Source organism: Heloderma suspectum, chromosome 9 (assembly GCF_057233095.1).
Source record: "Heloderma suspectum isolate Gila_16-S chromosome 9, 16-S_ref, whole genome shotgun sequence".
NCBI classification, from domain to species: Eukaryota; Metazoa; Chordata; class Lepidosauria; order Squamata; family Helodermatidae; genus Heloderma; species Heloderma suspectum.
Genome location: NC_139466.1, coordinates 42,884,183 through 42,910,005, shown reverse-complemented (window position 1 = coordinate 42,910,005; position 25,823 = coordinate 42,884,183). Strand labels below are relative to the sequence as shown.

The 25,823-nt window shown below is 46.4% G+C and overlaps 1 protein-coding gene across 3 annotated transcripts in view; it reads right to left on the bottom strand.

Annotated features, from left to right (window-relative positions):
• Positions 1–25,823, bottom strand: part of LOC146338668 (uncharacterized) — an 82,410-nt gene that overhangs the window by 8,403 nt on the left and 48,184 nt on the right. For 2 of the 3 annotated variants that reach the window (XM_084814255.1, XM_084814254.1), the window contains 10 exons: positions 25,163–25,312; positions 22,538–22,579; positions 21,500–21,584; positions 20,767–20,844; positions 18,989–19,055; positions 7,620–7,808; positions 5,928–6,103; positions 4,101–4,262; positions 2,324–2,433; positions 1,386–1,575 (listed from right to left, as the gene is read on the bottom strand). In XM_084814255.1, the coding sequence (XP_084670381.1) occupies positions 1,386–1,575; positions 2,324–2,433; positions 4,101–4,262; positions 5,928–6,103; positions 7,620–7,808; positions 18,989–19,055; positions 20,767–20,844; positions 21,500–21,584; positions 22,538–22,579; positions 25,163–25,312 (1,249 nt within the window). The remainder of the gene's footprint in view (positions 1–1,385; positions 1,576–2,323; positions 2,434–4,100; positions 4,263–5,927; positions 6,104–7,619; positions 7,809–18,988; positions 19,056–20,766; positions 20,845–21,499; positions 21,585–22,537; positions 22,580–25,162; positions 25,313–25,823) is intronic. The other variant, XM_084814256.1, reaches the window with a different exon arrangement.

Genomic DNA, 25,823 nt, shown 5'->3' with positions numbered 1-25,823 from the left:
TTCTTCACATAGGAAAAAGAAACCAAATACACAGTTACGAGATGGGCGATACTTGGCTCAACAACACTACAAGCGAGAAGGATCTTGGAATTGTTGTAGATCACAAGCTGAATATGAGCCAACAGTGGGATGTGGCTGCAAAAAAGGCTCTTTTGGGCTGCATTAATAGAAGCATAGCTTCCAAATCCCAGGAAGTCCTAGTTCCCCTCTACTCAGCACTGGTTAGACCTCATCTGGTGTACTGTGTCCAGTTCTGGGCACCATAGTTTAAGAAGGATGCAGACAAGCTGGAGAGGGTTCAGAGGAGGGCAACGAGGATGATCAGTGGATTGGAAACAAAGCCCTCTGAAGACAGACGGAAAGAACTGGGCATGTTTAGCCTGGAGAAGAGAAGACTGAGGGAAGATATGACAGTGCTCGTCAAGTACTTGAAAGGTTGTCACGGACAGGAAGGCCAGGATCTCTTCTCGATCATCCCAGAGTGCAGGACACAGAAGAATGGGCTCAAGTGAAGGGAAGCCAGATTCCGGCTGAACATCAGGAGAAGCTTCCTGACTCTTAGAGCAATACAACTATGGAACCAATGACCTGGGGAGGCGGCGGGCTCTCCCACACTGGAGGCCTTCAAGACGAGGCTGGACAGCCACCTGTCGGGGATGCTCTGACTTGGATTCCTGCACTGAGCAGGGGGTTGGACTCGATGGTTGTGTAGGCCCCTTCCAACCCTACTATTCTATTATTCTATGAGGCTGGGGGTGGAGAGACAAAGAGAGAGCAAAGGGGAAAGGTCTGAGTGGACAGAAGAAGATTGGGAGGAATCAGGAACTCTTTCCTTCTCGTCTGCTGAAAGCAACTTTTTCCTTCCTGCTTGCTGAACAGCTGATCAGCAGCAGGTTCAGGAACAAGAAGGAGAAGCTGGCGCCCTAATGTTTTTCAAGGTTTTTAAAATTAAAAATAACATCTTGAAGGAGGCAAGGAGTGCAGAGCTTTGCAGGTGCTGTTGGGGTCCCCGCAGGCACCACTGCACTGAGGACCCCTCTCTTAGGCTTTCTTCAACTGCGTGGGTGAGGACTGAATCGCACCATCAGTGGGCTCATATTCTAAGGCCTCCTCTCCAATATGCTATTTTTATATGTGCAGAGTTTACCAGGGGGTGGGGGTGCTCAAATGTCCGATGGCCCCACCTGCTGTCTGGAGCAATACAGTCCAGCAGTGGCTGCATCATGTGGCTGCCAATTGCCTGTTTCAGCTTTGAGGAAAGGGACCATAAGATTAACAGACATTTTGGAATCTGATTAATCATAGTTCACAACCAGTCATTTGTTTTTGGAACCAAAGGAAAAAGAAGCTTCAAAAGGGGGTGGAATCCCACACAGGGAGCTTGCCTTCTTTGTACACTTGCTTTCCTCCTCAGGCCCTGTTGGACTGGGAAGCCAAAGCATGTTGGGAGCGATGCAGAGGGCCAGGTTAAAGGCATTCATCTGATTCTCGGCAGCATTCTGCTCAATTTGATGTAAGACTCCAAACAGGTGTCTGAGCAAGATGAGGTTGGCTTCTGGGAGCTGATTCACTAAACTGCCCAAAGAAAAGAAACAAAGGTGATGCAACGCACAAACCAGCCTTCTCCAACCTGGGGAATGCTGGAACTTGTAGTTCAACACTTCTGGAGGGCACCAGGTTGGAGAAGGCTGACATAAACAAAGATATAAAAGAGTTCCCTGGGAACTCAGGTACAATTTTCATGGCATAACCACAATTCAGAGCAGGGTGCCTAAATGTATTTTGCCTGACATTCACACATTGATTGAGAGTTGGAAGGAATATTTGCCAGTAATTTTGAATGTAACCTTTTGGAATTGGGAATTTGAAACCTGGTTGATTTGACTTGGGTAGGTGTTTCCAGATGAAGGATTGGGTTCAAGTTTTCATTTCCCCAGAATCCACAGGGGCTCATTTGTAGATCAGTTTATATGAAGAGCTTTCCCTGAAGGTAAAAAGCTTGCAGGACAGTCAACTAGAAAAACAGCAATAATTGTCCCAGAAAGCATTAAACTAAGGCCCACACTGTGGGGTGGCATGTTTGCCATGACTGATGCCTTCACAGTACAGTCTTGCAAGAGATTATGCATGTTGTGATGTCACTGAGCTCAGAGCACAGCCTCCCCTTGCCTCAAGCAGAAGCCCCTGGGGTGAAGCATGGGAACTCTGAGTGTGATGATGTCTCATGAAATGCACACCTGGACATTGTTCCCTGCAATATCCAATTTAGGCCGATAAACCTACATATATTGCTCAGTCTCAAGGCGGACAAGCTGGAACAAACCTTTTGATTGCTTCAATCTTATGTGCTCGCTTTTCCTTATCCATGGCTTCCATCCACAGTCTGTGCATGTCTGAGGATAGAACACTGTCAGGTATATTTCGCAGAAAATCCTAAATTAAATATACACATGCAGAGTAATCTGGTCAGTCGTGAAGAGTAATTGAGTCAGTTTTGAGCTTTGTTTTATAAATAAGCATAAAATACTTGTTTGCTTTTAAACTCATCGTTTAGAATGACAGATGCATCATAAATGTGCTCCATGTGGTCTGGTGTCACAGAGTTGCGGGCAGTACTATGCAGATGGAAGCATTCCATCCAGTGCAGTTGTTGCTGAATACACCCTTGGTGTCATTCTCCAGGACTCTGTGCCCTGCAGGCTTAAGATATCCTGAAGACAGGGACACCAACTCTCATGTGGGAGACAGTGCTGTGATGCTCACCGTCTTCAAGTAAACATATCAGGTGCCTCCATAAGAACAGGTTGCACTACCATGGGAGTGACGAGTACAGAGTCTTCCCTGATCTGCACAGAATGGTGTGTTAGGTGTCTCTAATCTTTCTACACAAATTCTCCCCACTTCACACTTGTTTACTGTTGTAAAATATACTGTTATCTCAGGTCTACCCAATTGTGACGCATCAGCTCATGTTCAGCATGAACAACAGCCTACTGGTGGTTTGATATATCTCTTGTTTTTCTGCCTGCCTGGGACTTTCAAAATGTGTTGAAAGTGTGTGTGTGTGTGTGTGTGTGGCAGGGGAGGTTGTAAGTGCCTGGCAGGCTCAACTACATGGCTAGTGGGCTGTGTTTGGCTTGGCAGGTCAAAACATGCGTAGGCTTGTATTATCTCCTGTCATTTGGACACAAACTGTGATTGCTTTTTTCACCTTCTTTTTCCATCCACTTTGAGGCCATTGCCAAGCCTTGTCACTTCTTAGCCAACACCTCCAAGATCTCTCTTGTCTTTCTGTTGTTCTGCCAAGATCCTTCTCGCCCATCATTGCTCTTGCAACCTCTTTCTGCCCTCCATGTCAGGACAGAGTCACACAACATTGGCTGCCTCTCAGCCTGAGGCAGCCAAGGTTTTCAGCCAGCCCTTCTTGACATCCTCCCTCATTAGCCTGAGTACACTGCTGCCAGGACCTGAACTCAGTGCAACTGGCTTTTGGCACACCAGTGCAAGTTACGATGTGTGGCTTTTGTAGCATTTGGCCCCAAAGCTGAGCCAAGCTGAGCTGAGAGGGTTGCGACTGGGGCGTGTACACAACTAGGGCTGCAATGACCCCCCACCCCCGCCACCGCCCTCGAAAAATGTTCACTTGTCCTGATGTTTTGCCAAAATTCACAGCAAAATTTGTTTTTAAAAGTGAATCTTGGTGGCAAGTTATGATGTGTGGAACACCCCCCTCCCCAACTTCCTGGGCCAATTAATATAGCTAATCTTATAGAAACTATTTTAGTTTTCCTTGAAATTCCCAGGATGTTTCACCCAAGCAAGAACACCCAAATTTGCTCTGAGATTTTAAAAATCAGAATTCAACAATTCTGCACAGAATCACCTTGCCGTATGTTGACGATCAGCATGGGCTGACTCAAAACCACTATTGCCACAGGCAGGTGGAGAGGATTCTGGGAATCGATTTTCCATTCACTCTGCTTCCTCTACTCTTTAAGTCTTTGCATCCACTCCCTGTCACTCTGCACAGCAACTTTTAAGTTCCTACCTAGTCCTTATATTCAAATGCTATTGAGCACTGATTGTATGGACTAAGTTACCGTTATGACTGCCGCTGCCACGAAGACAGATTCCCCATCCACCTGGACGTCATCTCCAGAGTTGAGTTTCTCTTTCACTTCCTTGCAAATCTTGGCATTGGCTGAACGCCTGAAGATGCCCCTTGTGGAGGGACCTTCGTGGTACAAGAGTTGGAGAATATCCTGAGGGTGGTGAAGGGAAGGCCAACGCAGTCAGAGGAAGGCTCACCAAGGATGATTATCTGCTTTAATTTGCGACTTAGACAAATTGGTTTAGGCTGTCACAACAAGCTACAGGGGGATGTGGCTCATCACTAATCGCGAAGGTTTTATCTAAGGATGGCACAGAATTCCGCCATGGATTCCAGTGAGGCCAGATTCTTTAGACTCTGGCCCCCCGGAATCCATGGCAGAATGGCATCCTGCCCCCCCCCCCCCCCACGGATGGAACTAACCTGGGGCAGATGCAGCGGATTCGGTGGTGGTGGCGGCGGCTCTGGCAGCTGGTCTCCTGGCCGGCCGCGGCCAGGCTGCTGTGGCTGCCATTGGCGTCCTTCCAGCTGTGACAGGCTACGTAAGTATTTACGTAGCCTATCACGGCTACCCCCCCAAAAAAAACCCCAGCGTATGCAAATGGCGGCAGCTACGGCGGCCGCCATTTGCATTCCCTATTTTTCGCCGTTCTAGCCTACGTAAATATTTACGTAGGCTATTACGGCGAAAAAAAGGGGGAACGCAAATAGCGTATTGGGCACTATTTGCGTTCCTTTTCCCCCCCGTCGTTCTAGCCTACGTAAATATTTACGTAGGCTAGAATGGTGAAAAATAGGGAACGCAAATGGCGGCCGCTGTAGCCGCCGCCATTTGTGTATGCTGGTTTTTTTTGGGGGGGGGTTAGCCGTGATAGGCTATGTAAATACTTACGTAGCCTATCACGGCAGCCTGTCTGGACGCAATGTCCGCAGCAGCCCGTCTGTGGCCGGAACTCCGGCTGCGGACAGGCCTGGCCGGCTGCTCCACGGAGCTGCCGCGGAGTGGAGCCGGCCAGACAGGATTCCAGGGGGGAGGACCGGATCGCCTCCCCCCCCGTCGAGGATTCTGGGGGGAGGGACGGAGCACCTCCCCCCCCACCGTGAACACAATCCGCGGAAAGGTAAGTGAGTTTCGTACATCCCTAGTTTTATCAAGGAGGCCTACGTGATGGAAGAGAGAGATCAAGGTCCAAACTATATGTGAAGGCCAAATTCATGTGGTTTGCCCTTGAGTGCCAGATTTTTCTTTTGGAAATAGCCAGCATGGGGAGTGGGGGTGGGCGGGAGGCTTTAACCCTTCACTCATTGTGGACCCTGTCTAGATCAGACGCTGTCCCATGCCTACAATTTGAACAAAGAGCAACAAAAGCTACACTGCAGACACACCCATCTTCAGGAATACTTGAGCATTGCTTGAATTGCAGACTAGGTCTGCCTACCTCTTCAGCTGCTACCACCAGGGCTATTGACCACCCAATACAACGATGCTGGCGGTGTATGTCCTGGCTTTCATCTTTCCTTATGACACAATGTGGGCACACAGCTTTGCAGACATGTGGCATCCTTAGAAAACATGGAGGCCAGGGCTTGTGTGCTGGCAACTACCCCAAGCAGCAGAGAAACAGGCATGGGGTCCATGGGAGATGGGCAAAGGAGGAGAGGGTTGAGGAAGGGACAACCTCTTGGACAGTGTGGTGAAGACCCTCAGAAGTTTGATGTGGCCTGAAAGCCTCCTGATCAGGACAGAAAGAAAAGGGGCCAGATAACATGACTCCGAACTGGTATGTGAGTCTGTATGTCAAGAGTCCCATCTCACCATAATTGGCTTAGGAAGACTTCCATCAGAACAAACAGATGTCAGCGACAGGCCAAAAAGCTTCCGTGGCGTGGTTGGGGACTGTGACACTGGGCTGCCAGTTGGGGTGCTGATACTTCGGCGGAGAGCCCAATCAATCAAAGATTTCTTCCTCTTGGTGTGCTTCTGCAAAGTTTCTGAAAGCGGAAATGCCCCGTGGATTTCAGGACCAACCTTTGCAAGGATGCTCAATAACAAGACAGACATGGCACACGAACCACCATCAGATCCCCAACATTTTTAAAAACTGAAAACCAGCCACGGGGGGGGGGGGGGGGGCCCTCTCAGTTTGATTGAGACAACGGTGCTGAGGGAGGGAGTGTCCAATCTTCCCCCCACGCCTTTCCCACATGGAAACCTTCCTACCCCTGAAGCTGTTGTTTACCCCCACTGAGGAAAGAAACCAGGCCTCTGTATCATGCCTTTTTCCCTAGAAGCCGGGGTGGGGTGATTTCGATCAAGAAAAGGGTGTAGGGGGAAAGAAAGAGTTCAACACACACACACAGCACTACTGACCTACTGTTTAAAATAAATGCTGGGAGACCTGTGGTCAGGATGAGTCTCCTGCATGACATCTGTAAGTAAAAGGGTGCCTGATCTTTCTGTTTCTCTTATACATAAATTATTTGTGGCCAAAACTACACATTAAACAGCCAAGTTGTCTTTCCAAATCCTGGCTGCCAATGTTCTGCTGCAATGAAGATGTGGCGGAGGGTTATTTGCAGCTGATCTCCCCCCCCAATATTTCCACTGCAGCCGGGGGAAAGGTTAAACAGTCCTTTTGGTGTCACATTTGGTGCCACTTTTCAGAGTGGAAGTACCAGAGAGAAGGATCACGGCTCAGTGGTCCAGTAGTACACACCTTGTGAGGTCCCAGGTTCCATCCCCGGCATCTCCAGTAAGGGGTGGAAAAACTCTGGTCTGTAACCCTGGAGAGCCATTGCTGCCAGTCGGTGTAGACAAGGCTGAGCTAGATGGACCAAGGGTCTGACTGGTATAAGGCAGCTTCTGATGTTTCCAGCTGTGGTTTCATTGCATGAAGCAACCGGGTAATGGGTATGAGGTGGCATTAGAAGGAGCAGGCAGAAGTACTCCAGAATTTGCATGAAAAAAGTCATATTTATTTTCTAATTTGATTCACACACTCCACCCCAACTATCTCAGTTCTCACTAGAGGTCGCAAAGGCTTTTGGCTATATGCAGTACAGCCTTGTTATGTTCGTTTATCTCCAGCAGCAATGATGCTATTGGAATTTGGTGAGTTAGTTAAAAAAAAAGAGAAGTGTGTAAACAGAATTTGAAAAGATGATAATCTTATGGCTTTAATTCACCAGAAATTTTAAAAAATCCAGTGAAGTATAATTTCAAAAGCAACATTTGTCCAAATTTCAAACAACTGAATCTGAATTCTGAAACTGCTGGAATGTGAACCACTGAGAAATGTCATTTCAGTACTAAAATGTTCCTCTAATAGAACCTGTGGAGGTATTATAGCAGCCTTCCCCACCCTGGTGTCCTCCCATGCTGGCTGGGGATGACTAGTGTTGTAGTACAATACATCTGGAGGGCACCAGGTTGGGGGAGGGTGTGTTATAGCAAAGGGTGACAAGCTGAGTTCCCTATGGACCCTCCCAGCAACTCCAGATTGTTTACCTCCTCGCAGTTGCACTGGAGCATGGGGCCTGGGTCTCAAGATGAACTGACATGGTCTATCCCTGGGGTGCTGATCCAAGAGGGAAGTTTCATATTCATCAGCCAGCAGCATATTGTTGTTGGATACTTGAAGCTGGTCCACAGAGTCTCGCAGGCAGCCAAGAATGATGCTGAAGGGATGCTCATGGCCTATTGCAATGACAGGTAAGAAGAATCTGTTTGCAGCATCTGCTGGAAGTTGCCCCTCACTAACCTGGGGATAACTAAGCTTGTGAGATGAAATGCTGTGAAAGAACTTACCTGTCAGGACTCGAATCGACAGTGGGTGAAATGAATGACCTGGGGGATGTCAGGCAGGAATGTGTCCTATGCCCACCCCACCGGGATTGCAGGGATGACCACCACACCAGCCAAAGTAGCCTCCGTACACCAATAGGCCAGAGCACATTGGCTGATAGTTTCTGAGTCTGGTTTGCTCACTGGTCTGAGCAACTAAAAGGCCTGTTCTTGTGAACTTCAAACTGCTCTGGCTCACCCCAACCTGAATGTCACGGCATCAGACTTACTAATGTGTACAGTGTCGAATGGCAACAGGGGCCAATTGTCACTGCAGCTTTTGACTAGGAGTCCAAAATCAGTCTGATGTTCAAGAGGGAGAAAATCTCTGGTTGATGCCCATATCTGCCTGATCCTTGTAAAGCAGATAAGAAAGCACTGAGTGCCCAAGGTGTAAATACTAGTTTGCATCCCCATCTTAACCTTTGCAGAAATATAACGGAGATATCCTGCTCTGGAACCATTCCTGTAAAAGGGGGGCTTCCTGCAGTGTTATCCTGCAGCTCTAAGGACGGCCCCAGGGTCCCGCTTATGGGCCCAGTGATGGTCCCTCCCTCTTTCATCCGCACCAATGGCTGCGCCAAGAAGGGGAAACGTTCAGGTGCATCATTGCCAGTGGCTGCTGTTGTGCCAGTGCTTGGGCCCAGCACCCTTCCACCAGGGCGTAAACAGCCTTGGTTGCACTAGTAGCTGACTTAAGCCAGGGAACTGGCCTGTGGGGTACTGCAAGGTTCTGTCCTGTCCCTCTGCTCTTCAACATCCACATGAAACTACTGCGGGAAGTGATTTAGCAGTTTGGGCTGGAGTGCCCTCACTATGCAGACAACACTAATCTCTGCCTCGTTTCCATCTAATGATCCTAGGGAGGCTGTTGCATGTCTGACCCAGTGTCTGGAGGCAGTGTTGAGACGGACGAGGGCAAACAAGCCGAGACTTAATCCAGACAAGATGGAGGTACCATGGGTAGGGAAACAGACCAATCTGGACAGAGGAATACATCTGATCTTAGATGGGTTGCGCTCCCCCGGAGGGCCAAGTGTGCGGGTGTGCTCCTGGGCTTGGAGCTAACTGGGAAGCTCGGGTGGCAGTGGTGGCCAAGAGTACTTTTGATCAGCTTAGGCTAGTATGCCAACGTGACCCTATCTAGTGAAGGAGGATCTCGCCTCGGTCATTCATGCTCTGGTGACATCCGGGCATGACTACTGTGATGTGCTCCACATGGGGTAGCCTTTGAAGATGGTTTGGAACCTTCAGTTGGTGCAGAATGCAGCCAGCCGGATACTGGTGGGGGCTGGGCAGACTGATCATATGACACCACTGTTGTGCTAGCTGTATTGGTTGCTAGAGTGTTTCTGAGCCCAGTGTAAAGTGCTGCTTTCAACCTTTACAGACTTAAATGGCTCAGGCTCAAGTTACTTGAAGGGCCGCCTTCTCCCATACCAGGCTGCCCACGCTTGGAGGTCATCAAGGGAAAGCCTTCTCCCTTGCCCGCTGTATTGGCCCCAGGAGTGTAGCCAAGTCATTTGTACTGTTAGCGGGGCCTAGAGATCCATAATGTTTGCTTAAGTTCACTACTGGTGCAATTCCCATGCTAGTAAGCCTCTGAGCATGTGCAGATGAGTCAAAAGGCCGATAACAGCCTTCTCAGAACATTCCTCGCTAATGAGGAGAATGTCTTATCACTGATGTGCCTGAGAAGCAGAGCTTGTTTACCTTAAAGCTGCTGGCCGTGCCGAGAACCCAACACTGCTGGCCTGTGCCGGGAATGGACGCCAGGGGCGCGTGCTGCTGCTGTGCTGCCTCATTGCGACATGTAGAGTATACGACCCATTGTGCCCAATGGCTCGTGGTTCAGAGAAGCTGTCTGATCCAACCATTGGGTATGCCTGTGTGCTGTAAATTACCCAATAAAGTCTCCTTGTAAGTGAACCTTTGAGTCTGATTTATCACCATCTTGGCACCTCTACCCTAAGAGTTCAACGCCCACTGCAGGGGTGACACACCCGCCAGCAAGGACCGTTAGTCTGGTGAGTACAAGGGAAGGGGCTTTTCCAGTGGTGGCCTTTTCAGTGGTGGCCTTGGGCTTCTGCAATCACCTTGCATCAGGGTTTCACCAGGCCCCTTCTTTGCAGGTCTTCAGGGAGGCTCCGAAGACCCACCTGTTTTCGCTGGCCTTCCCAGAAGCTACGGGCTGCAGGTCTTATGGTGAAATCTGTTTTTATAATGTTTAATTGCATTTAATTGTATACTGATTTATTGCTTCTTTGTATACTTTGGTATGGTTTTCTTATCCTGTATGCTGCCTTGACAGGGTTCTACCCTTAAAGGCGGCCTAAAAATAATTTTAAATATATAAAGAAAAGAAAATTACAGTGGGAAGAACTGCCCTCCTATTCCACCTGGTCCTATGAAGAACTCATGTTCCAGGAAATTCTGTTCTATCTTCTAGCTACAGGTAGCCCTTGTGATTTGCACTGAAATAGTGGCCTACCCACTACACAGATCTCAGTTATTTGGATGAGTCTGGAAAGTTTCCACAGTTCGATTTTCTCTAAACGCTGCCACCCAGCCAGCAAGGGAGCAGAATTTGGAGAACAGAATCTGGCAAGTTATTGGCTGTGTCTTATGGGTATGGGTGGTAGAAAAGAAAAACGTTATAGAGCCCACTCAGAAGTTGACTGGCTTTTCACACCAGACTTTTTCTTGTTTTTCAGTAGCTGGCAAGCCTAGAAGATTGTGACCACCCAGGTTCACCCGGGGACTCCCTGGCAAGATGAAACCCTGGACCCAGATATCTCTGATCCAAGGCCAGTTTTCCTTATACCAGACCCACCATGGCTTCTCATGCATTGCTTCTTTTGCACCACTGGCTGCTCACAGGCTCAGGCCATTCACCTTTGCCAAGGAAAGTAATTTTGTCATACCCTAAATGAAATACCTGACTCAGTGTACTTCTGCAGTATCAGCGAGAGAACCAGTGTGGTGCAGTGGTTAGAGTACTGGACTAGAACTGGGGAGACCCGGGTTCTAGTCTCCACCCTGCCATGAAGCTCGCTAGGTGACTTTGGGCCAGTTGCTAACTCTCAGCCTAACCTACTGCAAAGGGTTGTTGTGAGGATACAATGGAGAGAAGGAGGATCATGTATGCTGCCTTCAGCTGCTTGGAGGAAAAGGTGGGATATTATAAAGGTAACAAACAAAACAAATAAAGCAACTATACTATAAAATTCTTATGATGGAGGGATCAGTTGTAGGCCTTGCAAGAAATATATTCTCCAACAGACTGGAAAAGTTGCTATGTGGCATAAATAACAGCCCAGCTTTCCTTAGGTGGTAACTACAATAGAAGATCTCTACCAAGTATTGGTATTGACCGGCCAGCTTTCTACACAAGTTAACAACGGGCATACAAGGGGACATGTAACATCCCCTGGTATCTTAACCACAATTAAGTGATCAAGCGCTTTCCTCCACACTCAAATTCTCCCTTCCTTCCCTTTTTAGTGCTAATCAGGGTTAATGTTACATCTGCACTGAGGCTAACACTAACTATGAATAGGTTGAAATCTACTTGGTTAACATTAACCACGGTTAACATTAACCACGGTTAACATTAAAGTCAGTGTAGATGTAATGGGGGGATGTCTTCATGGGAGATTTCCTGCAGATTGGGAGCGTTTTGAGATCATGTTCAGCACATGACGTTGTGGCCAGTGCACTGCCACCCAGCAGCTTCTGTCTTGAAAAGCCACATTATCGGAAAGTTGTTTTACTCTGTGTGTGTTTTCAGTGAAAGCGGTTCCCAGGCAGCTCCTGTGCAACATTCCTTCGCATTAACTCCTGGGCGTGCCTGTGTGACCTGGCAGTGACATAGTCAAGGGGTGGGGCTGCCCCTTCCCCTCACTTCTTTCCTTTTTCCCCATTGGCACTACTGTCCCCAGGGAGAGTAACTAGAGTAACTAGCCTGCTTTTCCAACACATCAAAGCGCTAGAGCCCTTTTTCAAGCCTTCAGAATCGTGCTGTGCTTCTTTTTCCCAGTGGGAATAACAGCCTCCATTTCCCCATTGAGATGCATGATTGTGCTTCTCTGATGTTTGCGTTACTTCACTTATCTGATGTCTTGTTAATTCCCTTCCCTGATATTGCGTTACTTTGCTTCTCTGATGTTTGCTTTACTTTGCTTCTCTGATGCTTGCAGTAAAACTGGTTTGGAAGCTATAACTCTGTGACAATTTGCAGGGATGGGGCAAAATTGGGGTGGTGAGGTGCTCTCATGGGGAGCCTTCACGTGCTGCACTGGATAATTGGGGATTTTGGCTTCTTCATGGAAAAGTGTGCACATTGGGGAAAAGGGGGTGGGAGCTATAACTCCCTGACTGCTTGCTGGAATAGGGTGAAATTACGCTGTTGGGGAGCTCTCAGGGGGAGCCTTCAGATGCTGTTGGGGATTTCAACTTCTTCATGGAAAAGTGCACATAACATTTCTGAACTGTGAAGTAGTTATTTTCCCATTGATAATAACATGGCAGCAAGGGGGAGCCTGGACAGGGGCAGGACACAAGCCTCTCTCATTGGTTGAGCAGCACCTGCTGGGTTGATAACGTTCAGGTCTACTCCACCCACCTGACCGTGAAGTATGTTGATTCCAAGCACCATGTGACCTGTGAAAAGCGAGGGTTTAGGTACGGTATACTCTGCTTGTCTGACTTTGTGTGTCCCTGACAGTCCAAAGCCGATTTCCTGAAAATGCGGAGAATACCCTGATGTGCTTCTCCTTCTGTTGTTGTGTAGATGGCCCCAGGGTTAAGCAATGAAAAGCGAAAGGTATTTGAATAGGAGGAAGGAGCACGAAGTGGGAGGAGCATGAGGAGAGTGAAAATTACATCTCACGTGGCTAAAGAGAAGGACAGGGAGAGGTTTCAACTTTCCAATTTCAACTTTTTTTTCTTATGGAGGTGCATTCTGTCATGCGAGTTTCAAGTGGTACAGCCCTGACATAGGTTTACCACTACTGTGAGAACTAGCTTAGGCCATTCCTTTCCTGGTAAGGCCAACCCTACAGCTTGAATATAAGGTTACATGCAAGCTTTTGGAGCTTGAAGAGCCAGCGAGAGAAAAGGATTCCGACACAAAGGATGTGATATGGGAATACATGCTGTGTAGAGGCAATGTAAGTATAAAGTTGCTTTGGATTTATGCTGCAGCATTGCTGTTATGTTTTGTGTGTGTGTAGAATTCGGCTTCACCCATTCGAGACTCTCAGTGGACATGAAAGGGCATAAGAGGAAGTCTAAAAGATGAAAGCAAGAGGAGAAGACTGTTTGGAACAGCAAACAGAAAGAAGTATGGCTGCTGTAAAGGGAGACCCTTTCGCCCTGGGAATTCTCTGCTAGGTTTGCTGCTATTGCTTTGATAAGGGATTCTGTGCAGGAATATACAGCTTGTTTGGGGGATCTCAATATGGGCTGAGCAGGCTGCTGATTCAAAGTCCCAGGCCCAGACATTCAAATGGCCATCTCTCCTCCCAGAGAACTCATAGCATTTTTTGACAACAGATGTCCTTTGGCAGATCCCTAAACTATCCAGAGGTCGCTGCCTTGGCTATGGAACTCTGACAGTCATAAAACTGTCCTCAGGGCTTCCCAGAAGGAATTCCATGGTGCAGGTCATTTTCCTCTTGGCCAGAGCTATAGATTTCATCAACAGGAAAGGCTTCTGGCTTTTGGTTTGTTCTGGTAGTGTTGCTAAAGAACAACCTCTCTGTTCTCTTTCAGGCCATGTGATTTTGCATAAGTCTAGTTCATATGGTCACACTGTACCATTGACTTTAATTCAAGGCTGTATGACAAGGAAGGGGAACCTGTGGCCCTCCAGACATTGCTGGACAACAACTGGTCAATCCCTGAACATTGGCAATGCTGTAATCTTAGGGCTGCAGAAACAAGAGTGTATCGGTGAGAAGGATGCAGTGTATCCTTCCAGGGAACTTCCAGGGAACTGTAGTCCTTCCAGGGACTACAGAAGCAAGCAAGCTCCCAGTGGTAGAAGAGACAAAGGAGACAGAGGCTAAGAGGTAAGTGGGCTGCAGGAAGCCCAGGGGGCTGCCCTTTATCCTTCTGAGTGGCTGTGAGCTCACCAGGTGCTTCTGGGAGCTCCACCTGAATTGGGTGTGTGTGGCCTGAGTACTGCCAGCAGCTGAGTGGGCAGGAAGCTTCAGTCTGTTTCCCGCCTCCCAGCTGAGCAGAGCAGAGCAGAGTGTGCTGCTCCAGCTGGTCCAGGGACTACAGAAGCAAGCAAGCTCCCAGAGAGTGAGCCACCAGAGCGAGCAAACAGGGGGAGCAAACAGGAGTTGGCCAGGGGAGTTCGGCAGGGGAGGTCAAGGGGGAGGCCCCTAACTTTTGTTTTCTTTTTTAACTAACTTTTTTTTTCATTTATTTGTCTTGTAACACACACTTCCACACCAGTGGGACTCTGCTTTTAACCTCTACTGAGGTTAAAACAGGCTAGTCTAGAACAATCACAAAGCTAGACACAAACAGGGAAAAGAGGCTATGGAAGGACAAGACTCTCCAGTGGTGGTGACCTGCAAGGTGTGTGCAATGTTTGTTTTCTTGCCTGAGAACAACATGGCCTACACCTGCAACAAGTGCAAGTTGATCACGCTGCTGGAAGAAAAAGTAAGTGGACTGGAGCGGCGACTGTCGACCCTCCAGGGAATAAGAGAACACCAAGAGTTCTTGGACAGAATGGGGGAACTACAGCAGCAAAGGGAAGACCAGAAGCTTGAAGAGCAACAGCAAGATGAGGCAGAAGTGGGAAATGCTGAGGTGAAGAAAAATGGAGTAGAGGATACTCCTTGGAAAAGGGTGATGGTTAGGAGAAGAAGAAGTAGATGCCACTCTGCACCAGTGGAAGCAGTGGAGCTGTGGAACCGATTCCAGGTACTTGAGGATGAGACTGGAGGACAGCCTGCAGAGGAAGAATCACAGGGGAACCTACATGAGAGTGAGCAAGAGGCTGAAAGTCAGTCAAATAGAGGCGATGAAACCCAGGCCTACAACAACAAGAAGAGAAGAGGCGTAGTAGTGGGAGACACCTTGCTGCGTGGGATTGAGACCCAAGTATGTCGTGAAGACCCATGGACTCGCCAGGTATGTTGTCTCCCGGGAGGACGGATTAGAGACGTGACTGAAAGGTTGCCTGCACTCATAAAGCCCACTGACAAGTATCCCTTTCTTCTCATCCATGTGGGAACAAATGATACTGCCAAGCGGAGCTACGAAGAAATCACGTCAGACTTTGAAGCTTTGGGAAGGACACTCGAGAACTTTGGGGCCCAGATAGTTTTCTCTTCCATACTTCCACTAGTTAGAAGAGGGATAGAAAGGGAACGAAAAATACTCCGGGTGAATGACTGGCTACGAAGGTGGTGCTGATGAGAGAGATTTGGATTCTGGGACCACGGGTTATACTTCCTGGAAGATGGGCTGTTGGCAAGGGACGGGTTACACCTCACAATGGATGGGAAGAATGTGTTTGGCCACAGCATGAAGAACTTCATCAGGAGGGCTTTAAATTGAATCCTATGGGGAAGGGAGATGTAAAGTTGGGGGTAACAATGAACGTAGGCTCATGCACTGCAACGGAGAGAACAGCTCTAATAGCGCCCAATAATAGTCTTCAGACACATGTAGGAAGAAAGCCAGACTATGAAGCACATGGTCTTCGATGTCTATATACGAATGCCCAGAGTATGGGAAACAAACAGAACGAACTTGAACTCTTAATACAAGAGGGAAATTATGACTTGATAGGTATAACTAAGACTTGGTGGGATGACTCTCATGACTGGAATACAGCAATTGAAGGATATAACTTGTTCAAAAAGAACAAGAGGAACAGAAAGGGAGGTGGGGTTGCACTGTATGTGAAAAATACATATCTCTGCACAGAAATACAGGAGGATGAGCTTGGTAGTCCCATCGAGAGCATCTGGATCAAAATAAAGGGAGCAAAGAATAAAAGAACCTGATGATCGGAGTCTACCATTGGCCACCCAATCAAGAAGAAGACGAGGATGAAACTTTTGAAAAGCAAATAGCCAATGTTTTAAGGAAGCATGATGTAGTAGTAATGGGGGACTTCAATTTCCCCGATATTTGTTGGGAGACAAATTCTGCAAAACATGGCCCCTCCAGGAAATTCCTGACTTGTGTGGTGGATAACTTCCTCCTACAGAAGGTAGAGGAAGGAACTAGAGGATCGGCTATCCTTGACTTGATCCTAACCAACAGAGATGACTTAGTGGATAAAGTAGCAGTTACAGGAACTCTGGGGGAAAGCGACCATGTTGTACTTGAGTTCTTGGTCCTAAGGGAAGCAAAAGCCAAGTGTAGTCAAATGCCTACCCTGGATTTTAGGAAAGCTGATTTTAATAAACGCAGAACAATGATCAGTAAGGTCCCATGGCAAGCGACGCTAACGAGAAAAGGAGTCCAAGATGGGTGGGAGCTTTTAAAAAAGGAAATTCTCAAGGCACAATTACAAACAATTCCAAAAAGAAGAAAAGGCGGAAGACAACAGAAGACGCCAATGTGGCTTCACAAAGAGCTTAGAGATGACCTGAAAACAAAAAAGGACACATATAGGAAGTGGAAAGAAGGCCAAGTAACAAAGGAAGAGTACAGGCAGGTAGCACAGAATTGCAGGGATGGCGTCAGGAAGGCTAAAGCTGAGAACGAGCTGAGGTTAGCGAGGGATGCTAAAAGCAACAAGAAGGCTTTCTTCAGATATGTGCATAGTAAAAGGCAGAGGAAAGAAATGGTGGTTCAGTTATTAAATAAGGATGGCAAAACGATAACAGATGACAAAGAAAATGCAGAGGTGCTCAATTTCTACTTTGGGTCAGTCTTATCCCAAAAGAGGGTCTATGAACCCCCTGGTAAAGGCGAAGTACAGGTTGAAGGGGCAGGATTGCAGCTTGAGATCGATAGGCATATGGACAAGGAACACCTAATTACTTTGAATGAGTTCAAATCTCCAGGGCCAGATGAACTGCATCCCAAAGCAATAAAGGAACTGGCAGAAGAACTCTCAGAGCCACTGTCTATTTCTTTGAGAAATCATGGAGGATGGGTGAAGTGCCAGATGACTGGAGGAGAGCTAATCTTCAAAAAGGGTAAAAAGGAGGAACCTGGGAACTACAGACCAGTCAGTCTGACATCAATCCCTGGGAAAATCCTGGAGCAGATGATCAAGCAATCCATCTGGAAGCACTCTAAAACAATGCAGTGATTACTCGAAGCCAACATGGATTTGTCAAGAACAAGTCCTGCCAGACAAATCTGATCTCATTTTTTGATCAAGTAACCTCCCTTGTGGACCATGGGAATGCTGTAGATATCATATACCTCGACTTCAGCAAAGCTTTCGACAAAGTGCCCCATGATATCCTGATGAGCAAACTAGCTCAAAGCGGGTTAGATGAAACAACGATCCGGTGGATCCACAGTTGGCTACAGAATCGGACTCAAAGAGTGCTTATCAATGGGATCTTCTCAAACTGGGGAGAGGTAACGAGTGGGGTACCGCAGGGCTCAGTCCTGGGCCCAGTGCTCTTCCACATTTGTATTAACGACTTGGAGGAGGAGGTGCAGGGAATGCTGATCAAATTTGCAGATGACATAAAATTGGGTGGGATAGCTAATACTTTCGAAGACAGAAACAAAATTCAAAGTGATCTGGATAGACTGGAGCGCTGGGCAGAAAACAACAGAATGACATTTAATAGGGATAAATGCCAAGTTCTGCACCTAGGAAAAAGAAACCAAATGCACAGTTACAAGATGGGGGAGACGTGGCTCAACAACACTACAAGCAAGAAGGATCCTGGAATTGTTGTCGATCACAAGCTGAAGATGAGCCAACAATGTGATGCGGCTGCAAAAAAGGTAAATGCTCTTTTGGGCTGCATTAATAGAAGCACAGCTTCCAAATCCCGGGAAGTCCTAGTTCCCCTCTACTCAGCACTGGTTAGGCCTCATCTGGACTACTGTGTCCAGTTCTGGGCACCACACTTTAAGAAGGAGGGCAACAAAGATGATCAGGGGAATGGAAACAAAGCCCTACAAAGAGAGACTGAAAGAACTGGGCACATTTAGCCTTGAGAAGAGAAGACTGAGGGGAGATAGGATAGCGCTCTTCAAGTACTTGAAAGGTTGTCACAGAGAGGAAGGCTAGGATCTCTTCTTGATCATCCCAGAGTGCAGGACACGGAATCATGGGCTCAAGTGACAGGAAGCCAGATTCCGGCTGAACATCAGGAAAAACTTCCTGACTGTTAGAGCAAGACGACAATGGAACCCATGACCAAGGGAGGTGGTGGGCTCTCCCACACTGGAGGCGTTCAAGACGAGGCTGGACAGCCATCTGTCAGGGATGCTCTGACTTGGATTCCTGCATTGAGCAGGGGGGTTGGACCCGATGGCCTTGTAGGCCCCTTCCAACCCTACTATTCTATGCTTCTATTATTCTATCCCTATTGAAAGCAACATGGACTCAAGTCAATCTGCCCCACCGCACCCCACCTTACTAGAACTACCAACAGCATCTCAAATTCCATCTCTGCAGAATTTAGCTGCACTCCTAGTCCAGACCTCTTCCACTGTAACGTGGTGTGCCTTCAACTGTGTGCTTTTCTTATCACTGTATGGAGGCATACGATCGGCTGGCAGTATTCTGCTCATACATAATTCCTGGCCAGTTCCATGCCCTATAGACATTATTCCAGAGCATTACACTGGATTAATATATTGCATCAGAACTGCCCTTCAGTGATGAGCCAATCCGATAATGCGTGAACATAGCTGTGGATGTTATGATAATAGCTATAGTTTTGTATCCTGGATATAAATGTAATAAATAAATAAATAAATCAAAACAAATTAACTGCAGTAGATTTCACTCAAATTGCTTATGAAATTAATAAGCATTGAACTACCCCCCATTCATTCAAGCAAAGAGGAGCTCTTACCAATAAGAGGATACGCAGGGTTGTCCCTTCCTGATACTACCCAGAGGTGATAGTCACTTGGCCTCCCCTGTGAACGGAGAAACAGAAAGAGGGGTGGACATCAGGTTGTGGGAAGGAACCAGAGCAGCTGGACAGAGAGCACTAAACAATGGAAAGAGGTATCAACAAATCAGGCTGGGGGGTGGGGGGTGGAATCAGGAAGCCAATGACTGTAAATCTCATGGAAAACAACCGAGGGACAGGCATCTCTGACATTCAGAGGAAGGGGAAAGGTTCAGCCGAAGGAAGGAAAGGCGGCCAGAAAGATACACGTCATACCTAACACTTTACAGCATTCATGTAAAAGGCTCAAAGAGTGGACACATCTGGGCCAACAAATGTCTCTTGGGTCCATAACATACACTAAATAGTCCAGCATCCCAGTCACTTACAGACTACAAAGCTGGCACCACTTGCTGAGCTGGCAACAGCTCGGGCTAGTGGCTTTCAGACTGGTTGCCTTTTTATGTGATCTGCCAAGGAACCGCTGAACATTACAGAGGTTTCGGGGAGCACATTCTAGCACACACACTCTGGGTAAGGGCTATGTTCACTTGCTCTGTGTGAAGTAAGATCGCACCCTATGGTCCCTAGCAAGTATGTGAAAGAATATTACACACACACACACACACACAAACACGGTCACTGAAATACATATGAATCTCAGAATGAAATGTAACTAATAAGTAGCAACAGCGAAACTGAAGGTTCCCCAACAGCCTCTGTGGAAGACAGCTGAATTCTGTCGAAACAGATGAGTGGCCATCAGCATATCATGCACAGTTCTTTGGGCTGCTGAAATTCATTAGTGTGTCAGCAGATTTCAGTACCTTTGTTTTTTTCTTAGATTTAAATAATGCAAGAGAAGTACATGCTAAAAATCTACATAATATAACATTTAAATCATGTTAAATGTCCTTTAATTTCCCACCTCACGTATTTCATGTCAAAGACCTAGGATGTATTGGGACGAAAAATTAACATGGGGTATTCTTTTCTAACTTTGTTGTTTTTATTATGTTTTGGTGTTTTTAATGGAAATTGGATTTAGCTATGTTATATTTTCTATGTCTTCATCATTTTGTTGTAGGTCACCTTGGGTTGTATTGAGAATGGTGACTAAGAAATACTATTACTACTACTACTACTAGTCATAGTAGTAGTAATAGGAGGCGGAGTTTTATAGCATGGGTGGGCAACCTATGGCCTTGCAGATGTTTTGGCCTATGCCACCCATCAGCCTTAGTCAGCATAGCCATTGGTGAGGGATGATGGGAGTTCATCTGGAGGGCCACAAGTTGCCCACACCTGCATTGGTGATTCAGTGTCGAGCACCCCAAAGGAAGAACTTTTCAGGTGGACTCAGCAGAGACAGTAGTATTGAAAGTAGAGACAGTAGTAGTGAAACCAGCCCTTGTTTAGGCCAAACCACTTCATCCCCTTCCCAGTTGGAGCAGCACAGGACAATGCTTCTAGATAATTATTTTTGGGATATATATGCGGGGCAATCATACTTGCTTCGCAAGTTTTCTGATTCCTAGGAACATTTCAACAAGGATGTGAAAGCATGCCGCCCAGTTTCCTCCTTCCACCGGCTTGCCCCTTCGGCTAAGTTGGGTCACCTGATCTATTGTCTCTCTCTATGAAAGAGTGTGAGACGTTCTCCATCCCCCTACCCCAAAATAAGCATTTCCAGTATTGCTGAACCATCTTGAACGGGATATACAGTTTACCCTTACAGGAAGTCCCAGCTGCTGAGCTGCCTTCTTGATGACATTGTCTGCTATTTCCATGTTGGAGACGCTTACTGCAGTGTTCTAGGTACAATGAATAAAGATACATTTAGGCTCTACTGAGGTGGCAGAGAGGACTCAGCACTGCTGCACAACTTCACAGAAGAACAGGACAAGGGTTATTAGGCCAGGCAAGTGATCCCCCATGCAAGGACAGTGGGGAAGAACATATGCAATTGTAGTGACACATACTTGGATTACTTTTTGCAGGCACTGGGGAATTAAAGCAGGGGTGCACAGTCCCCTGCCCCCCTCCCAAAATCTGGTTCTTTCCATAGAAGCCTCATTCCTAGGGCATTCCCAGAGCATCCTTAACTTAATTAATTCATGAAGGACTTAATTCTAGAACATAGTTAACATTAATGTTAACATTAATGTTAATTCATGAACATTAATTCTAGAATTAAGTCCTTCTAGAACATAACTGCCTGTGAGGGAGTCAGTTTTTGTGGCAAAACACACTTCTAGTCCCAGAGACACTTTAGGGAACAGCATAGCCCCTGTGAATACAGCTGCTGGCCATCCCTGCTCTGGATGTAGATTTAAGGTTGGAATTTTTAAATCTCGGGGAGTGTTTCCAAGGAGCTAGAGTGAGGCAGTGGTTCCATTCTGCTACCTTTCAACTGATTGCTGCTACCTCCACTTTTCTATTCACTTGTTATTTTTCACTGTTACTCACAGAGGAGCTGTTTTCACCATCCATCAACAAAATCTGCATGGATAGACTTTTTGGATATTCGATCCGCTTCATTTCATTGATGTGCCTGTAATTCAGAAGTCAGTCATAAGACAATAAATTCCAAGGTGCAGAACATAACATATGTGGAGATGTGGATGAGTGGAGAAAGGTACTACAAATGGTGCTAGAGATCAGTTTAAGGATACTAATTTTCTGGGGGTTTCTTTGATTTCACCCCATGTACAGATTCTAATGGGTGTGCATCAAGTGTGGACGGAGCCTTCCACTGCAATCCCGCCCACTCCCATGTGTTTACTGTCCCTAGAGATGTATGAGCAATTTGTTTCAGTTCATTTTGGATCAGAATTTACCAAGTTCACACGTCCCAGAACCAAATGCAAAAAAAATGTGTACAAAAACTGCATACTTTTGAAAAATGCACATAAAAAATGCGTACTTTTGAAAAAATGCACACAACCACACTTCGGTCAATGGGAGAAAATGTGTACACTTAAAAAATACATACATTTACTTGTACAGTTTGGGAAATGCACATGAAAAGTGCACAAATCTTCATCCTAAAGGATAAAAGCAAATCTTGTAATCTGACATGGACCGGGTCAGAATGAGCTTCAATGTGGAATTCAGAGAACCTCAATGAGCTCACGTTCTGCTGATTCACACATCCCAACTGGGCCCTTAGGAATGTCTGAAAAGGGCTAAAAAGGGTCAAAGTCGAGCAGCGATGTCCAGTATTTTTGGTAAGCGTGCTACAAATGATATTAGCACTCTGGGATGCATTACAGAAGCCCTGCAATCCTGACTCCCACTCCCACGGTGTCATTTGCCTCTAGTCTACAGTAACGGGCAACAGGTAGCAGCCATGGCAAGGCAAGCTGAATGCCAGAGCGAAGCTCATGGGTTCTCCTGCTCCTGTCCAGGCATGCCACAAGCTCCCAATTCCTATCTCCTGTGGCACCCTTGCCGTAGATTGCGATACACTATAATGCAGGGGAGGCAGATGAAGGCATTGCTTACCACAGCAGCGCTGACAGCCATCTTTCCTTCAGTTCAGGTGAGCTGAAAATTAGAAGTAAACACAGAGGTAGGGTGGTGTCAAATGGCCTTTGGCTTCACAGCTCTGGATCACATATATATTTAACTATAAATCACATTCCTTCCGGCCAAGACCTGGAATGAAAGCATACTCCCTTCCTGGTCCTGTTCTATTTTAGTGAATATATGTATATATACTCCAGTGTTGCTGAGCTCAGTTTCCTGGCAGGGCCGAGAGAGGCTGTGATAAGGAGATAAATATCCTCTTCTGGTGCTTGATTCAAAGAGTCTTTTTTTGCATTTTAGCCTTTAATCAATCTCTTCTTCCTCTGGTTTTTTTTGCCTTGCAATTCCTAGAAACCATTTCCTTGGCGGCATGTTAAATGACACGAGGGAATCGGTACCCCGCACCAAGGTGTGCATAAACAGATATTGGCTGTAGAAGCAAAGGTCAGTAAAGGATCCTACCATGTGTAGCACTATGGAGTCAATGGAAGCATCCCCAAAGAGACTGAACAGCCAATAGGAAATGAGTTTCTGCCTGAGATGAGAAACGAGATTTCACGTCCTTTGCTCCAAGATGCTGGGGGACGAGGGCGGCAGTCCACGGACACGCCCTCTTTGCTGGGGCGGGAAAGAACAGCCCTTCACGGCTGGAATGTATTTCTTTCCTTAAATATGACCAGAGGGGAGACACTCACAGTTGGGTAAGTCCGTGAAGGAAGCTAGCAGAGAACAAATTCCTTCTGCATTGATGTCATGAAATTCATTCTGGAACTTCTCAGATAAACACAGTTAACCCTTTGCAAGGGAAAACGACTGCAGGCACAATATCCAGAGGGAAAAAGAATATGAAGAATATTACAGAAAGAACTGTATGAAAGAACTGTATGACAGAAGGTACTGTAGAATCACCACAGTCATTTTTAACTAAAGTGACATTAACGTTGAATTTAGGCAGTGGGGGTGGTTCTGGTTAAGATGGTAGTGTAGTCGGACACGTTTTGTCTCGCTCCTCCATCCTGCCTCATTATCCTGGTAATTGCCTAATTTTTTAGCTCTCACTAATGGGAAACATTGAATTCAGGGGGTTCCCAGGTGAAATATAAGAGGGCTTGCAAAAGAACCCAAACAGGTGTTCAGTCCATAATGATCTGCCATGTTAAGATTGTTTTAACCTGACATTGCTGCCTTGTTTTATTGTTTCAATTGTAATTCTGTTGTGAAGCTTTTGACGTATTTTGTCACACTGATAGCAATGTTCTGTTGTCGTTTTTACATATGTAAGCTGTTTGGGGCACAGATCTTTGTGAGACAGCAGAAGATAAATTGAATAAATAAAATTTTCAGTAAGATTAGCAACATTTCTTGGTGGGATGGTGATGGTCTATATATCCTATGTTGTTTAGCAAAATTTAGAAACTAGAAACTAGCAAAATATTTCAGGGTTTTTGTTTGTTTTTTGCACATCTGAGTGTAGTACAAAAGATAGCTAGGAAAGAATAAACCCTCATAGACAAAATACTATAAGAAATTCCACAGTTTTGTCAGGGCAATCCTACAAGTATATTCTCCATTTGTCTTTGTACCTCATTCCCTGGCAAACAGCTTCCACATGGTTACCTATACTAGCCTAATATAAAAGAACAAAACATCTATCATTATGGTGGTGGCAATGGTGTGTGTGTGTGTGTGTGTGTGTGTATGTGTGTGTGTGTATATATATATATGTGTATGTATGTATGTATGTATGTGTGCGTATATATATATATATATATATATATATATATATGGGGGTGGTATCTTACAAGGACCTTGTGGGGTATAGTGCAACACTGTGGCATTGAAAGTGACTTGGGGCTTCTTCACACGGAGCTTTTATCCTGCTATCGAGATTGCTCACTCACGGAAGTTTGCAGGTCCTTTAGATGACATCGTCAACCTCCAGGGCGTCTCCCGCACTAAAGGACCTTTATTCCATATTTAAATACATCAGAGATAATGAGCTATCAAATTACCCTGCTTGTGTTCTGCTTGAGTTCCCTCCAGTGAAAAAGGGAAAACCGCAAGAAGAGGAGCAAGACCAATGAAACATATGGAAGACTCAGATAAGGGGAAGAGGGAAGGGGAAAGGGGAGGGGGGGAAGGAAGCACGTGTAAAGGGAGTCCATTGGGATCCTGCATTTAAAACAGAAGCAGAAAGCCCAATTTTAAATGTGGGTTTTTAGGCTGGTGTAGGGATGCTCTCAGTGTCAGGGAAAAGGGAAGCTTTTGCACTCCCCCTGAACCCCACGCCTCGCCCCAGCCAAGTATGTTTCGCAATTGCAGCTCTTCCCTTTTCAATGTAAGGGTGGTGATTTATTCATCTAGGAGAAAGTACAAGGATACATTCAGGAGCAAGGTGATCCCAGCCACAGAGGCTCCTCCCTGGGTGTTATTTCTTGGTCACACTGGAGTAGGACAGAATGCCCAGAGCAGCCTTTCCCTACCCGGTGCCCTCCAGCTGTGCAGATATGTTGGACTGCAGCTCTCAGCATCCCCCAGCCAGCATGGCACCAGGCTGGGGAAGACTGATGGAGAGAGACACTGACCACAGCAAGTCATTACCTGTAAGTGACAACGTAGTTGGTGGTGGGCCAGCCAATCACAAAGGATGTCTCAGGGTTCATCTTTTTCTCTGACACTTCACTGAGGCAGGAGCTTATCCATACCTCACTCAGGTGCACCTGTTTCTTCAGCTTCAAGCTGGAAGAAGACCTGAATGCCAAGCCAGAGATAGTTCATGTTAATTATCTTGGCAGGAGAACGGCACATCATGGGTACTAGTGTGTGCTCTGTGATGGAGCACATGCATTCATGAGTTCACGCTCTTCATTAACAGCATGGATACTAACTTCCATGGGGAGGAGAGAGAGCACCTACCTTTGTGCTTTGTCTCCCAATGTAACCGCAATTCAAATGCTGGGGAAGGTCACTGGGGTCAGGATTTAGGTCCAGAAATGCCTTGGGTGGCTCAGAGCTTGTTAAGGGAGAAAACTACAATAGATCAGCTAAGCTTTTGTAATCTGCCCAGAGAACGTTCTGTTATTGGGCAGACTGAAAAGATAATTAATAAATAAAGAAGACACCTGTCCACTTTGCAGGTGGTGAACTGTTTTATTCCAGCGTGCTTTTAATGCATATATCTTCTACTGCTGCTATTGTAATAATATATTATTAGTTTATACTTGTAATTTTGCTGTTTTATTTTGTACATTGTGAGCTGCTT